Source organism: Oryctolagus cuniculus, chromosome 17, assembly GCF_964237555.1.
Source record: "Oryctolagus cuniculus chromosome 17, mOryCun1.1, whole genome shotgun sequence".
NCBI lineage: Eukaryota > Metazoa > Chordata > Mammalia > Lagomorpha > Leporidae > Oryctolagus > Oryctolagus cuniculus.
The window spans coordinates 50,862,487-50,878,842 of NC_091448.1; the positions used below are offsets into that span (position 1 = coordinate 50,862,487).

Genomic DNA, 16,356 nt, shown 5'->3' on the forward strand with positions numbered 1-16,356 from the left:
TTTTTATAGTGAGAAGCATTTTAAAGTCTTTAGATATAATTGGAATTTGTGTAAGTAATAGAAGTTAATGTATGCATTTTACATGTCACCAGTAAGTGACTTTGAACATGATGGTTGCAATCTTAAGGAACTTATGTTAATGAGACTGCTTTTTTTTTTCCTAAGTGGTTAAAAAGCTTTTTTTTTTTTTTTTTGAAATTTAAATGCCATTCTTAGAATGTATAATCCTTAGGATATTATTAAGTTTAATCATGTCTTGTTTTTGTTCAAGAAAGCTTTATCAGTGATTTTTATTAGAAGTTTTATTTTTGTTTATTGTTTTTGGCCTCTAAATGGATTTCTTTAGCTTTATTTGTTCCCTTTGAGTTAGCCAGTTAATAGAATTTTTGTGGTGAAATTTTAATCCCGATATCTCTTCACTGCTTATTTAAATAGGGAGTATCTATGTATGTTAGTGACTGGATTAAACAGGGAACACACTTTGAATGTATAACCTAAAGATAGGCAGGCATGGAATTTTGATTTCTCTGGTTTTATAGGATGTGTATTCCTAGCGGCAAGGTGCCATGCTACACTACAACACTGTGTCCTAGGCAGTGAGAATTTCGATCACTGGCCTCTTTTCCCAGTCCTGCTACCACCACCTCTGGCCCTGTGTTGTGTGATGGGATTCCTATGCTTACCTGGACCCATGGAAGAGTCCTCGCGTCCCCAGCTTGCCTCTTGAGTCTTCCAGAACACACTTCATTCTCATAACGCAAATCAACTGAAAAGCGAAGTCTGATACGTGGAACTGTGTGACCAAGGAACTTTACAAGTAATTTGAGGAATTCCTGGATTCTACCAGTAATACTGAAAAGCACACCTTACTGAGGCATTGTTTTTTGTTCTTCCAGGATTATACGTTCATTGAAAAATAAATGGACGTGCAAATTGCATCTCCCTGGGAGATAATCTTTCATGGACATTTTGTGATTTCCACCGGGGTTTCTATTCCTCTCTTCCACCTGTTCTGTTTCTGTGTCACTCCGGGATATCCTAGTATCTTTAACACCTCTCGTGTAGCTTCTTGAAGCAGAGAGCTCAAGTGCTGGATCTTGGCAATGAAACCATCACTGTGTCTCTGGGGCCTCTGAATATTTACTGGCACCATTGCCGTGTTGGGTAACAGGCTCCCTAAAATTGGCACCCCTCCTGCCAGTGTTTCATGTTGTGGCTGTGTTTTCCTTTAACAGATGGGTTTCCTCTGTGTTGCTAGTCCAGATCCACTGTTTCCAGCATCACACAAGGTGCCCTTAAGCGACTTACGTATTTTATGAGTTTGCATTGAAGCTGTTGAGCCTTTTACGATTCAGTCACTTGTAAGTTCAGAAATCCACACCAATTTCTTAGCAAGCCCTTATATACAGTGTGTGCTTTCTGTCATCCTCTGAACCTTACTCCCACTTCTATCTGACAGAGACCTCAATTTCAGACTTTTTTTTTTTTTTTTCGGTTTTTGTCCTTTAAGCCCTGACCTTGTCCATGATTCCTCAAGGACTCTTGACTGTGAGGCCTATTTCACTGTCTTTGAATCCCTCTCAGTTTCAAGTCTGTATGGCATACTCTTACACCAAATTATATATTGTCATGTCCTGTTCCCAGCTGGTACGTGTATATTAGTCTTGTCTCTCTCATGAGAATGTAAGCTCCTTAAGGGCAGGGACCATGTCTTAAAGTTTTGTATCCACCACAGTGCCTCGCACAGTGCTTGGCACAAGGGTGCTGAATAAATTCTTTGTTTATTAGCAAGCTGCTATCTGGTATTTTTAATTGCAGAGTGGTTAATGTGTATGCAAACAAGTCTGTGCATAGGTCCTGAGGCTTTCTGCGACCGACACTGGAAGTGCAGTGAAGCACAGCCGCATGATCAAGGGCAGGGCCTTGTGGTGAGACAAGCCAAGGTGACCACCAGCTGCATGGTACTGAATCCACAGGCAGCTCCCAGACACCAATGGAAGCCGTCTGACACTTCACCTTTTGATGGAAGAACCAGCATATTCTTTGAGTAGTTATCACTATCAGCTTTTAGATATGAAAGCTGTTGAGTCACAAGAGACTTCTTTAGGACAGACAGCAGATTTCAGACTCAGGGCTGCCTGGCAGGATGCTGTTGTTTACACTTTAATTTTCCAACTGTGCTCCACTTAGCTTTGAGCCTGTAGAACGGCTGTGTCACTGGGCCAGAGATTGTGAATGGGTTTCCTGCCCATGTACTTTGTTTTGCCTGGATGGTATTTTTTTTAAGGATTTTTGAGACAGTATGTACAACTGGCAATTTTCACATGAAAATCTTCATTTTTGGCTTTTCTTCAAATATCTGGAATATTGGGTGATCACAGGTATGTGTGACAGCCATTGCTTAGAAATGGCTGGTGGCTGCTACTAGAGATGATGCTGTCACTCCTTGATATCATTGACCTGGATTCTTAGAGTAATTTGGAAGATGACCACCACCACCACCCCCCCCATTAGGTCACTCTGGAGAGCACATTCAGGAAAAGGATTGAAATGCAACTTTCATTAGTTAAGGTCTGTAACCTGAGGGTTAACATTTATTTTCCCTTGTAGTTTTAGGTTGCCTTTTTTTTTTAAAGTATTTATTTATTTATTTGAAAGTCGGAGTTACACACAGAAAGAGAGGCAGAGAGAGAGAGAGAGAGGTTTTCCATCCATTGTTTTACTCCCCAATTGGCTGCGATGGCTGTAGCTGTGCCAATCTGAAGCCAGGAGCCAGGAGCTTCCTCCAGGTCTTCCCACACAGATGAAGGGGCCCAAGGACTTGCTGCTATCTTCCCGGCCACAGCAGAGAGCTGGATCGGAGAGCAGCAGGGACATGAACTGGCACCTATATGGGATGCTGGCACTGCAGTTGGTGACTTTACCCACTACGCCACAGTGCTGGTCCCTAGGTTGTCTTTCTAAGCTAGTATTTAGGGTAGAAAGCAAATCTTTTTTATTTTCATTTTCATTTAATTTTAAAGGCCGAGAGATACCATTCATCTTCTTGTTTACTTCCCAGATGCCTAAAACAGCCAGGGCTGAATCAGGCTGAAAGCAGGAACCTTAAACTCATTCCAGATATCCCACATGGGTGGCAGAGACCCAAGTATTGAGCCTCCATCTGCTGCCTCCTAGAATGCTCATTAGCAGGAAACGAGAATCAGGAGCAGAGGAGCTGGGACTCCAGCGAGGCACCCTGGTAGGGGATGTGGAGTCCTGAGAAGCACTCTTGCTGTGTCAGACACCCACCCCAGGAGGCAAAAATTTGTCAGTTCTTTTTTTTTTTTTTTTTTTTTTTTTTTTGACAGGCAGAGTGGACAGTGAGAGAGAGGGACAGAGAGAAAGGTCTTCCTTTTGCCGTTGGTTCACCCTCCAATGGCCGCCGCGGCCTGCGCACCACACTGATCCGATGGCAGGAGCCAGGAGCCAGGTGCTTTTCCTGGTCTCCCATGGGGTGCAGGGCCCAAGCACCTGGGCCATCCTCCACTGCACTCCCGGGCCACAGCAGAGAGCTGGCCTGGAAGAGGGGCAACCGGGACAGAATCCAGCGCCCCTACCGGGACTAGAACCCGGTGTGCCGGCGCCGCTAGGCGGAGGATTAGCCTAGTGAGCCACAGCGCCGGCAATTTGTCAGTTCTTATACATATATCTGTTATTGGTTCAACACGCACATTTTCAGTAACCTCTGGTCACTAGACTCAGCAACTGGATGAAAGGGGAAGAAGGACTTTTTAAAGTTTTATTTATTAATTTGAAAGAGTTACACAGAGAGAGAAGGAGAGGCAGATATAGAAAGAAAGGTCTTCCATCCACTGATTCACTCCCCCAATTAGCTGCAATGGCTGGAGCTGCACTGATCCGAAGCCAGGAGCCAGGAGCTTCTTCCAGGTTTCCCATGAGGGTTCAGGGGCCCAAGGACTTGGGCCATCTTCCACTGCTTTCCCAGACCATAACAGCTGGATTGAAAGTGGAGCAGCCAGGACTCAAACCAGTGCCCAAATGGGATGCTGGCACTGTAGGCAGTGGCTTTACCTGCTATGCCAGAGCACCGGCTCTGAAGCAGGACTTAACAGATTCATATACAGAGTGATTTTCATAGAAATGAACTTCAGAAGATGTTCCTCACTGTGGTATATTCTTTGGAGATCATAGTTCCTTTTTGCAGAGAAAACTGTCTTTGTGGTGAATTAGCAATAAACTAAGAGCTCTAATTTAGGAGTTCTGTGTGGAAGATGGGGCTGGAGAGGCGTGAACTCCAGAGTCCAGCAGGAATGGTTGGGGAAAGGGAAGGGTAAAAGACAATTTTAGTTCATTGAACTCCCTCTTTCCCTGCTTGTGTCTATTGGGATAGTTACTTTCTGGGAAAAATACAGATTGTTATGGAATCAAAGACTTGAGGGCTGATGTGGTGCAGTGGATTAAGCCACAGCTTGCAATGCCAGCATCCCTTATCTGAGTGCTGGATGAAGTCCTGGCTACTCTCCTTCAGATCCAGTTCCTTGTTAATGTGCCTGGGAAGCCAGTGGAAGATAACCCAACTACTTGGGCCCCCAACATCCACGTGGGAGACTGGGATGGAGTTCCTGGCTCCTGACCCAGCCCTGATTGTTTTGGTTATTTGGTGAATAACTTAGCAAATGGGAGATATCCACCATCATTGCCCTCCCTCCATCCTTCTGATCTGCCTTTCAAATGCATTTTAAAAAAATCATATCCAACTCCCCACAGTTGTGCCTGGGAGAGCAGCAGAGGATGGCCCAAGTACTTGGTCACTTACCTCGCATGTGAGAGATGTGGATGGTATTCTTAGGGGCTTTGCCCTGGCCCAGCCTTGGCTATTGCGGCCATTTGGCTTGTGAACCATCGGTGGAGCCATCTCTCTTTCCCCACTCCCCTCTTCCCTTTCCCCCTCTTATCCCTCTGCCTTCCAAATAAGCAAAACTTTTTTTAAAAATTCGTAAAAGTTATGTTCCCCTCTGTAACACAAGATGATTACCACTCTCTTAAAAATTAAGGTTTTGTGACATCTGAATTATTTTAAACTCATAAAACTTTATCCATTAATTTGGAATTACGGTATTTGCTTTTAACTCCTACATTTTGCTTCAAGAGTTAAATGATGCACATGTTTGTGTTCTTCATTGATTCTATAGAATTAAATACTTTCCTTGAAGAGCATCGTGCACAGAGAAGGGGAAACGCGTTTTCACTGGAAAGACTTGATGTTTCTAGAACAAAATAATCAATGCGAAAATTAAAGGTTTCACGGAACCATAATGCTGCCTTTCCTGTTACTGCTCCGGGCCCCTTTCCGGTTGTACCTCAGGCCTAGCTCTCCGCGTCCCCAGGAAGTGCAAGCCTTCTTGAGACCCCAAGGCATGCCGGGAGTTGCAGTGGGGCCGGCCGTGAGGTCATCAGTGGTCGCCGGGAGTCGCCAGCACGTGGCGAGGAAGGGGTGGTGCCGGCTTGCTGTCAGCGCCCGCTACCGGCAGCGGCCGCCCGCGCTCGCGCCTCGCACCTCCCGCCTCCCGCCTCCCGCCTCCCGCCGCGGCGCCCTCCCGACATGCCGGAGGAGGCGGGCTTCCCGCCGGCCAAGAGATTCCGGCCGGCCTCTGGGCCTCCGAGCCGCCCCGGGTCCTACCCTCCCGGGAGGCGAGTGGTGATGCTGCTGGCTGCGGGCGGCAAAGGCGGAGGAGGGGGCCGGAGGCAGCCGCCGCCCCTGGCCCAGCCCTCGGCCAGCCCCTACCGCGAGGCCGTGGAGCTGCAGCGCCGGAGTCTGCCCATCTTCCAGGCGCGGGGGCAGCTGTTAGCCCAGCTCCGCAACCTGGACTGCGCCGTCCTCATCGGTGAGTGGCCGCGCCGGCGGCCCGTCATCGCTCTCCCGTTCTTGGCTTTCTCGTTAGGAGCCTTTCATCTGGTCTTATTTGTATCTTCAACGAACTTGAACGCCTTATCTGTGCCAGGCCTGGAGAGGGACCTGGGAGAAGCAGCGTCAGGCCGTCTGGCCTGGGAGGCGCTGACAGCCCAGTGGGAGTGACCGACCTGTAGACAGGACTCGCCTCCTGCGTGAGAGGCCAGAGCGCTGTGCAGGAAGCTCGGAAGGGGTGGATCCGACCCGTCTGAGGAGGCGGCCAGGGAGGTGGTCCCGGTGGTCCCATGCAGAGGGCAGGGCCCGCCTGCGTGGCTGGAGACCTTGAGCAGCCACGGGAAACAGTAGTTCCCGGTGCATAAAGAAAGAGGCAGAGGTGTAGGGCAGGGACTGAAGTCAGGGGGCTTTGATCCCTAACGTTTCAGTAAGGGGCAGAGAGAGGATGGAGACCCAGCAGTGCAGTGGAGAGTGGCGAGGAGGGAGGGAGCAGCTGCCACACTGAAGTCCAGCAATACGTGGACGCTCCCCAGGCTCCCTACCCACTCACCCACCCGGCCCAGAAGCTCCTGGATTTGAATGTGAGAGCTGTCTCAGCAGAGCGTGGAGTAAGAGTGGCTTTGTCATTGAGCTGAGAGGCAGGAGGTGAGAGAATGAGGACGCTGAGAGCGGCCTTCTGCGTCCAGAAAGGGGAGGAGGACCTGGAGGAACGGGCAGCGTTCACAGGCTGGAGAACTCTGCGGCGCGGGAAGAAGAGGAAGAGCAAAGATGAGGACGCGCAGGGGGAGGCAGGCCCTTGGCAGCAAGGCTGAGCTTAGAGCTGGGCTGGGAAAGCAGGCAGTTTGAGAGGCTGCGGGGTGGACGAAGAAGGGGGAATGGCATGAGTGCAGAAGAGCTGGTGGGGGAAGTAGCAGATCAGGAGGACTTTTCCCATGAGACAAGGGCAGACGCTCTTGAGTAGGGGTGCCAGGGCTCCAGGCAGGCCTTGGGGGGGACGGAGATAGGAGACAAGAACAAGGCCACTGGGCACGTCCGTCCATGTGCAGGTGCACATGGCCCCGTCTGCACATCGGGCTCTGTTGCTTTAGCAGTGCTTAGTCGTCCTGACATCAGAGCAGGAAAGATGGGCAGAGAGACACGGACCCAAATGTAGAGTTCCGCCTGGTGGATTCAGCAGGGAGATTGCAGAATAATCAAATCCTGAGGCTGCCGTTCTTGGCTGGGTCAGGAGAATGAACGTTTAGAGGGGGCTGAAGGACTGGGAGAGAGTGAGGGGTAACAGGCCCCAGGACTCTGAGGGCAGAGGGGAGTAGCGGTAGCAAGGGTGGTGAACAGTGCAGGGTTGACGGAGCTTTGTTCTCATGAGGCACTGTTGAAGGAATCCCTGGAGGGTAGGGGGTCACGGTTACTGGGTGCCCACTCGGTGCAGCTGCTCAAGTCCATGGGGAAGACAGACGGCCCTCTCTGTTCCCAGAGCTTGTGATGTGGGGGAGGACAGGAACATTTCAACACCTGTGTAGGAGGTAGGGTGGTCAGTGCTGGAAGAGGGAGGAACAGGGCGCCTGCGCAGACCCAGGAGAGGCAGTCGGAGGCCGGCTCACCCTGTGCTTAGCAAGGCAGGCAGCGCCAGGGCAGCTGTTTGTAAAGCGCGCTGTGGGCCAAGAGTTGGAAAGAAAGCAGAGGGCAGGGGGCAGAGTTTGTGTGGCTACAGCCCTAGTCCATGATGGATGCAGCTGAGAGGCAGCACAGGGGGTCCCTGGAGCAGTTGTGTTTCTTGTGTTGGAACTCTGCCAGTTACCTGCTGAATGTGTACATTGTTTCCAGTGTTTTGTGGTCATGAGCCAAGTTGAATAAAACTTCTTTGAAGCTTTATACCCATGTTTGTTCCTGCAAGTGGACTTGTGGATCAAAGGGATGAGTTTTTAAAGACTTTTAAAATGTAATTTGGCTTCCTAAGAAGTAATACCAATTTTTTTTATTTGACAGATAGAGTTAGACAGTGAAAGGGAGAGAGACAGAGAGAAAGGCCTTCCTTCCGTTGGTTCACTCCCCCCCCCAAATGGCCGCTATGGCCAGAGCTACCCCGATCCGAAGCCAGGAGCCAGGTGCTTCCTCCTGGCCCCCCACGCGGATGCAGGGCCCAAGCACTTGGGCCATCCTCCACTGCTTTCCCGGGCCACAGCAGAGAGCTGGCCTGGAAGAGGAGCAACTGGGGCTAGAACCCACACCCATATGGAATGCTGGCGCCACAGGCGGAGGATTAACCAAGTGAGCCACGGCGCCGGCCCAAGTAATACCAATTTTTAAAAAATGTTTATTGTTAAGTATTTGTAAGGCAGAGCAAGAGAGAGCTCTTCCATCCCCTGGTTCACTCTCCAAATGCCCACAGCATCCAGGCCTGAGGCGTGCTGAAGCCTGAGCCCAAACTCCCTTTGGCTTTCCCACGTGGGTGACAGGGACCCAAGTACTTCCCCCAGGCGGCAGGAAGCGGAGCAGTGGGGAGTGGCACTAGTGCTCCGCTCTGGGACGTGGGTACCACACATGGCAGCTTAACCGCTGTGCCGTGATGCCCACCCTGCAGAGCCCGCAGCCACTCCCCCCAGCGCTGCCCAGCAGGGCCTGTCCGCAGAGGCTTTCCCAACTCACGAGACTGTCTCTTTTCCTTCTGACCTGGAGCTGTTTGGTGAAATTTGTGTCGACTTGCGTTTAAATAAGAATTTTCCTTTCTTTCCAGGGGAAACAGGCTCTGGGAAGACGACTCAGATCCCGCAGTACCTGTATGAAGGGGGGATCGGCCGCCAGGGCGTTATTGCTGTGACCCAGCCCCGCCGCGTGGCTGCCATCTCTCTCGCCACGAGGGTCTCAGATGAGAAGAGAACTGAACTCGGGAAGCTGGTAACTGCTTTCCCTCTTTCTCCCAGGGCCACCTTACGCCCCGGTTCTCCAGAGGGCCTTGCCTTCCGGTGTCCGACTAAGGCTTCTTTTCCATAGCAGGCTTAGTGCTTGCCGCGGCCTGCAGGCCCCTCCGAGGCCTCTCCCCGCTGCCCAGCAGACGGAGGCCTAGCCGGGCCGTCGGCCACCTTTGCTTTGCCTTCAGAACCTGGGGGCAGGATGGATGGCCGCTGTCCTTGAGCTTTGCTAAGGTTTCAGGAACCTCCGTGAGAAATCTAGAGAAAGCCCTCTTCTAGTGCACGTGTGGGCACTGAGAGAACATTCATATGTATGACATGTTTTTTTATTTTTTTTATTTTTTATTTTTTTTTTTATTTTTTATTTTTTTGACAGGCAGAGTGGACAGTGAGAGAGAGAGAGACAGAGAGAAAGGTCTTCCTTTGCCGTTGGTTCACCCTCCAATGGCCGCCGCGGCCGGCGCGCTGCGGCCGGCGCACCGCGCTGATCCGATGGCAGGAGCCAGGAGCCAGGTGCTTTTCCTGGTCTCCCATGGGGTGCAGGGCCCAAGCACCTGGGCCATCCTCCACTGCACTCCCTGGCCACAGCAGAGGGCTGGCCTGGAAGAGGGGCAACCGGGACAGAATCCGGCGCCCCGACCGGGACTAGAACCCGGTGTGCCGGCGCCGCTAGGCGGAGGATTAGCCTAGTGAGCCGCGGCGCCGGCCCTCATATGTATGACATGTAACGTATGAAACTGCGTGGGCAGTCATTTCACACCGAAGCGTCCGGGGTGTCTTTCCCATCTGCATAGGTTCGCGTGAAACTATTCAGTAGCATGAGCAGGAGGGCAATTTTAAATCCTCTGCCCTGCTTCTCAGAATTGCAGAGCAGGTGTGGCCCAGTGGCCGGCTCCCCACTAGACACCTGAGGGGGCGGGGCAGCTCCGTGGGGCCTTCACTGCGACAGCACGGTGCTGCATGCACAGCGGGCGCCTGGCGAGTATCCGACGGGTGCAGGAGTCACCTCTTCACGCAGGTTGGCTACACGGTGCGCTTTGAGGATGTCACCTCAGAGGACACCAGGATCAAGTTCCTGACGGACGGCATGCTTCTGCGCGAGGCGCTCTCCGACTCCTTGCTCCGCAAGTACAGCTGCGTCATCTTGGATGAAGCCCACGAGCGGACCATCCACACGGACGTGCTCTTCGGGGTGGTGAAAGCGGCACAGAGGCGGCGCAAGGAACTGGGGAAGCTGCCCCTCCAGGTCCGTGGGGCACGTTCCAGGGAGCAGGCCTGTGCCTCCCCCTCGGTCCCTCTGCATCAGTTCCACGGGAGAAGCCTGGCTGCAAGGGGAACAGCACAGGCCCCAGCCGCCAGCTTCTAGGGCTTGGAGGGGCCCGGAAAGGCGCCTGGTGTGTGTTTGCCACCTCCTCCCCGTTCTCCCACGCAGGTGATTGTGATGTCCGCAACCATGGACGTGGACCTGTTCTCTCAGTATTTCAACGGCGCTCCTGTCCTCTACCTGGAGGGCCGGCAGCATCCAATCCAGGTGTATTACACCAAGCAGCCTCAGCATGACTACCTGCACGCGGCCCTGGTCTCAGTCTTCCAGATCCACCAGGTACGGAGTGCGCTGCCATCCCCGAGCAGCCCTGCTTTGTCTTGCAGTTGGTGATGAGGGCTTTCGGCCCTGGAAAGCAAAGCTGCCGACTAAAACAGCTCTGTGAGCCATGTCATCAAGGAGTCACTAGGTCCAGGTTTTTATTTCTTTTTTATTTACTGGAAAGTGGAGCTTCAGAAAGAGAGGAAGAGACAGAGATCTTCCATTTGCTGGTCCCCAAATGCCAGCAATAGCCAGGACTGGTCCCGGCTGACACGAGGAGCCGGGAACTCCATTCAGGTCTCCCAGATGGGCGGCAGGGACCCAAGTACCTGAGTTATCACTGGCTGCCTTCCCTGCTGTATTAGCAGGAAGCTGGATTGAAAGCCGAGGAGCCAGGACTTGAGCTGGGACTCCTCAGGGATGCGAGTGCCCACACAGCGGCTTAACCTTTACACACTGCAGCTGCCCCACATCCTGATTTTTACCAATTTTTATGCTGCCTTTGTTCTATTTTCTTTTTTAAGTTTATTTGAAAGGCAAGTTACAGAGAGGCAGAGAGAGAGAGAGAAGTCTTCCATCCACTGGTTCAGTCCCCAGATGGCTGCAACAGTCGGAGCTGTGGCAATCTGAAGCCAGGAGCCAGAAGCCTCCTCTGGGTCTCCCACGCATGTGCAGGGGCCCAAGGACCTGAGCCATCTTCCACCGCTTTTCCAGGCCATAGCAGAGAGCTGGATCAGAAGTGGAGCAGCCGGGACTTGAACTGGTGCCCATATGGATGCCGGCACTGCAGGCGGTGGCTTTACCCACTTTCGGCCTCTTTCATTTTCTTTTAAAAGAAAAATAGTTTGACCAACATCTTTCCTTCACTGAGCTAGAAAACTGCCATATGTTAGAGCAGTGGCTTACATATTATATTTTTATCATAATCTCCAGGAATAAATACATTTTTATATTGTAGCCCAGTACTCTATCTATCTATCTATCTATCTATCACTAAAATAATGCTATGAAATACTGCCTCTTTTAGTACATAGGATGTATTCCAATATTTTCACTTCATTAAAAAAAATGGATAGTGACTCAATAATGGTTGCAACTTAGAGATTTTTATTTATTTATTTTTTGGTATATTTGTTTTGAGAGCTAGAGTACTTATTTTGCTGGGTTACTCCCCAGATATCCTCAACAGTGCAGGGAAAGGGGACCAAAGCCAGGAGCCAGGAACCCAGTTCAGGTCTCCCATGTGGGTGGCAAGAACTACTTGAGCCATCAGTGCTACCTCCCCGGGTCCACATTAGCAGGAGCCAGAGCCAGGAATCAGAATCACACCCAGGCACTCCAGTGTGGGGTGCAGGCATCTTAACCAGTGGCTTAACCGCTGGGCTAAATGCCCACCCTGAGTATTTTCTTAAACTATATATTAGCAAGACATTTCAAAGTCTCTTCTCATTTTGTTGAGCTGTACCTAAAATGCTTGTGATTGCCTCACCTCACTTTCTTGATCTATCAGTATTAGGTGTTGTATGCTGATTCCTTACTGTGGTAGATGAGGCTTTGGAAATGCCCCCTCCACCCACCTTGTCTCCCCCACCTTCTCAACATAGTCATAGCAGGGCTTTTGAATTCAGTCTCAGTGTTTTCACTGTTGTGACCATGCATTGCTGTCAACATACCATCTCTCTTCTTGGCTTTTGGACAACACAGTTGTGCAAGTTCTCTGTGTAGCTATGGCTGTGTCGCTCCCCCTCTTCATGGAGGAACGACACAGGACCCTGCGCTGTTCTTTCGTCTGCTTGGCCCTCCCCGGGTTTGCTGCTGGTTCTTCCCGGGTTGGCTACTATCCCTTCCACCTCCGTGGAAGGGCAGTTCCCCCTGGCCGCATTCCCCACTTCCGCAGGGGAGCAGCACACCGCCGGCCGGCTTTCTCGGGGGCTGCACGGGTTCCCTTAGATGTTCCCCATAGATGTTCCTCGTAGATGTTCCTGGTGCATGTCGTCTCTCTCCTCCTTTATAGTCCTCCTCTGCCAATCCTAACTCGGCTGCCCACACGCCGAGTACGCTGCTCTCCAATCAGGAGCAAGTCCTACAGTTTATTGGTTGAACTGGAGGCAGCTGGGTAGAAGCTGTTTTCTCCTCTCCCAGCGCCATATTGTAGGAGAGCAGATGCATAGAATAAGTCTTAATTCCAGTAACAGTCTAGTCCGAGCTGCTCCCCACAGAGGAGAGCAGATGCATAGAATAAGTCTTAATTCCAGTAACTCAGTCCAGTCCAGGTTGCTCCCCACAGATCCCCCTTTCTTTTTATTTTTGGCGTTGATACGCGCCTGTCTTCGGTGCCCCGTGGCACACACTCTGCTTTACTTGCTAGAGTTGCCACAGGCTCTTACAAGTCCTATCAGGCAAACCGAATCCGGGTCCTCTCTTCGCCATGTTGTGAGGAGGTTTTTAGGCGCTGATGCGTGCCTGTGTTCGGTGCCCTGCAGCGCATGCTCTGCTCTGCTAGAACTGCCTGCAGGTGCTTACAAAACCTATCAGGCAAACCGAATCCAAGCCTTCTCATTGCCGTATTGTGGGGGAGACTTATTAGTGTTGGTTTGTGCCTATCTTCGGTGACCTGCAGCTCATGCTTTGGTCGAGCTGCTTGCTGGTGCTTACCACCTTAAATCAGGCAGACCGAATCCAAGCCTCCTAATTGTTGCATTGTGGGGAAGCCTTACTGATGTTAATTCGTGCCTGTCTTCGGTGACCTGCGGCGCATAAGCTGCTAGCCGCCCAGGTGCTCATCGCCTCACTTAATCAGGCAGACCGAATCCAAGCTTTCTCATTGCCATGATGAGGGGAGGCCTTTCTATTTCTCTATTTCTCTATCTCCGGGCATTCCTATTTCTCCCATTTTACTTCTATCTTCCAGCATTCCTATTTCTCTCACTTTACTTCTAAACTTCTGTTTCTCTTATCCCTGCGGCTTCCCGGCGGCGCTCGCCCCGAGGCTGCTTCTCGGCACCTCGCCCCGCGGCAGCTTCACGGCTCTGCGGCTCTGCGCGGCTTCCCGGCGCCTCGCCCCGCCGGCGGGTTCCCGGCTCTGCGCGCACGCTCCGCGGTCTCCACGCACTTCGCGCCCGCACCACGGCCTCGCGCCAGCCCGGCGTTCCCTATCTATTCACGCCCCGTGCTCTCTCTGCACGCGGCGGCTTCCGCGAATGTTTCCGCCACCACCAGCATTCAGTCCAAGTTCCCCGGACTAACCTGGCGAATTTCAACCTGGCGGCCCACGTCTCTGCCTCTGGTTCCAGATCTTCGCCTCTTGCTCCCCGGGGTGACTTGAAGAATTCCAAGGTGGCTTAAGTCTTCGCCTCGGCCTGCACTCGCGGCTTCATCCTCCCTAACATTTTTCTCTACCCGGTATGTTTCCTTAAGTTTTCTTCCAACAATATTCCTCTCATTTCTCCTGGCTTCTCCCCACAGTCCGTATCCAAGTCCAAGCCTCCTCCAGGTTTCACTTTCGCTTTCAATCTCCTAGCTTCCCCGCCATAGTCCGCATCCGAGTCTATGAAAGCTTTCACTTTCGCTTTCAATCCTAACTTCTTTCCCACAGTCCGTATCCAAGTCTATGCCTAGGCTTTCAATAGCTTCTTCCGGCACCTTTCTCGTCTGGCTTTCCCCTAGGCTCTTCGCTAGTCTCTCTCTCCAGTATTTTCCTGCTTCTTGCCGTTTCTTCCCTCCTAGGTTTCCTATCCGTCCTAGGTTTCCTATCCGAGCTAGGTTTCCTAATCCGAGTCACGGCACCATTATGTCGCTCCCCCTCTTCATGGAGGAACGACACAGGACCCTGCGCTGTTCTTTCGTCTGCTCGGCCCTCCCCGGGTTTGCTGCTGGTTCTTCCCGGGTTGGCTACTATCCCTTCCACCTCCGTGGAAGGGCAGTTCCCCCTGGCCGCATTCCCCACTTCCGCAGGGGAGCGGCACACCGCCGGCCGGCTTTCTCGGGGGCTGCACGGGTTCCCTTAGATGTTCCCCATAGATGTTCCTCGTAGATGTTCCTGGTGCATGTCGTCTCTCTCCTCCTTTATAGTCCTCCTCTGCCAATCCTAACTCGGCTGCCCACACGCCGAGTACGCTGCTCTCCAATCAGGAGCAAGTCCTACAGTTTATTGGTTGAACTGGAGGCAGCTGGGTAGAAGCTGTTTTCTCCTCTCCCAGCGCCATATTGTAGGAGAGCAGATGCATAGAATAAGTCTTAATTCCAGTAACAGTCTAGTCCGAGCTGCTCCCCACAGAGGAGAGCAGATGCATAGAATAAGTCTTAATTCCAGTAACTCAGTCCAGTCCAGGTTGCTCCCCACATGGCTGATTCCCCCTAAATGTTGCAGCATCTCTCCCAGCAGTCCTCTGAATAAACACAGTCCAGGTAGGAGGGTGGCCCTCCAGGGCCTCTGCACAGTGGACTTCTTAATTCCTCTCCCCAGTCTCCTGCTGTGAGGCCCTTGGTGGCCTCCTGTGGCTTCGCAGCCTCTTGACTACCCTGGGAAGAGGAAGGAATCTGGGAGTGGGGGAGTTAACCATGCTGTGCTCAGACATGGCACCAATTTCTGGCTGTTCAGTCTCACAGTCACTTCTGCCTTGCTGCCTGAGTCCTGAGCTTTCTGGGTCCTCTGGGGAAATCAGCTCATTCCTTGTCTCTTTCCCCCTTAGCAGGCACCCAGATCGTAGCTGCCCAGCCAGGTCATTCAGTCCACTCTGTCATCTCCTCCATCTTTTCTTTTCTTTTCTTTTTTTTTTTTTTTTTTTTTTTTTTTTTTTTTTTTTGACAGACAGAGTGGACAGTGAGAGAGAGAGAGAGAAAGTTCTTCCTTTTTGCCGTTGGTTCACCCTCCAATGGCCGCCGCAGCCGGCACACTACAGCCGGTGCATCGCTCTGATCCGAAGCCAGGAGCCAGGTGCTTCTCCTGGTCTCCCATGCGGGTGCAGGGCCCAAGCACTTGGGCCATCCTCCACTGCACTCCCGGGCCATAGCAGAGAGCTGGCCTGGAAGAGGGGCAACTGGGACAGAATCCGGTGCCCCGACTGGGACTAGAACTCGGTGTGCCGGCGCTGCAAGGTGGAGGATTATCCTAGTGAGCCACGGCGCCAGCCCTCCTCCATCTTTTCTTTCTTTCTTTTTAATTTTTTCTTTTTTAGATTTATTTTATTTATTTGAAAGTCAGAATTACAAAGAAAGAGGGAGAGATAGAGAGAGATTTTCACCCACTGGTTCACTCCCCAAATGGCTTCAATGGCTGGAACTGGGCTGATCCAAAGCCAAGAACCATGAGCTTCTTCCAGGTCTCTCACATGGGTGACAGGGGCCCAAGTGCTTGGACCATCCTCTGCTGCTTTCCCGGGCACATTAGCAGGGAGTTTGACCAGAAGTGGAACAGCCGGGATTTGAATGAGTGCCCATATGGGATGCTAGTGTTGCAAGGTGATGACTTTATTGAATGCGCCACAATGCCCATCTTTCAAAAATGGGTTGGACACCTCTTATCTCATGATCTTTGCTGTCTTGTTGATAGTATTTGGGGAAGAAAAGGTTCATCTGTCTGTAAATGTTTAAAGCAAACTTGAGGGTATTTGTGAGTGATGGCTGCTGTTGCATTCCGGTGACATGGTGCTTTGATGACCCGCACTAGTGACATTTTAACTGTTTTAGATTTTGTCCTGGCTGTGCAGTTGGCCTTCCTTATTGACTGGTTCTTCATGAGTGAATTCAACCAACTATGGACTAGAAGTATTTGAAGGGAGAAATCTGTACTGAACATGTGCAGACTTTTATTTATTGACATTGTTCCCTGAACAATAAGCATTACTACTGCTTGCTTGCACAGTGTTCAGTATTCTAGGTAACCCAGAGATGAGTTAAAGTGTATGGGAGGATGTGCATAGGTTATATGGAAAGGCTGTGCCATTTTATAGAAG

The 16,356-nt window shown here is 51.5% G+C and overlaps 1 protein-coding gene across 1 annotated transcript in view; it reads left to right on the plus strand.

Moving 5' to 3' along the window:
- The first annotated feature begins 5,494 nt into the window (after window positions 1-5,494).
- The window catches only part of DHX33 (DEAH-box helicase 33), a 28,832-nt gene continuing 17,970 nt past the window's right edge, over window positions 5,495-16,356 (plus strand). The window contains exons 1-4 of the mRNA XM_008270848.4: window positions 5,495-5,888; window positions 8,643-8,803; window positions 9,836-10,063; window positions 10,250-10,420. Of these exons, the coding sequence (XP_008269070.4) occupies window positions 5,606-5,888; window positions 8,643-8,803; window positions 9,836-10,063; window positions 10,250-10,420 (843 nt within the window). The 5' untranslated portion in view covers window positions 5,495-5,605. The remainder of the gene's footprint in view (window positions 5,889-8,642; window positions 8,804-9,835; window positions 10,064-10,249; window positions 10,421-16,356) is intronic.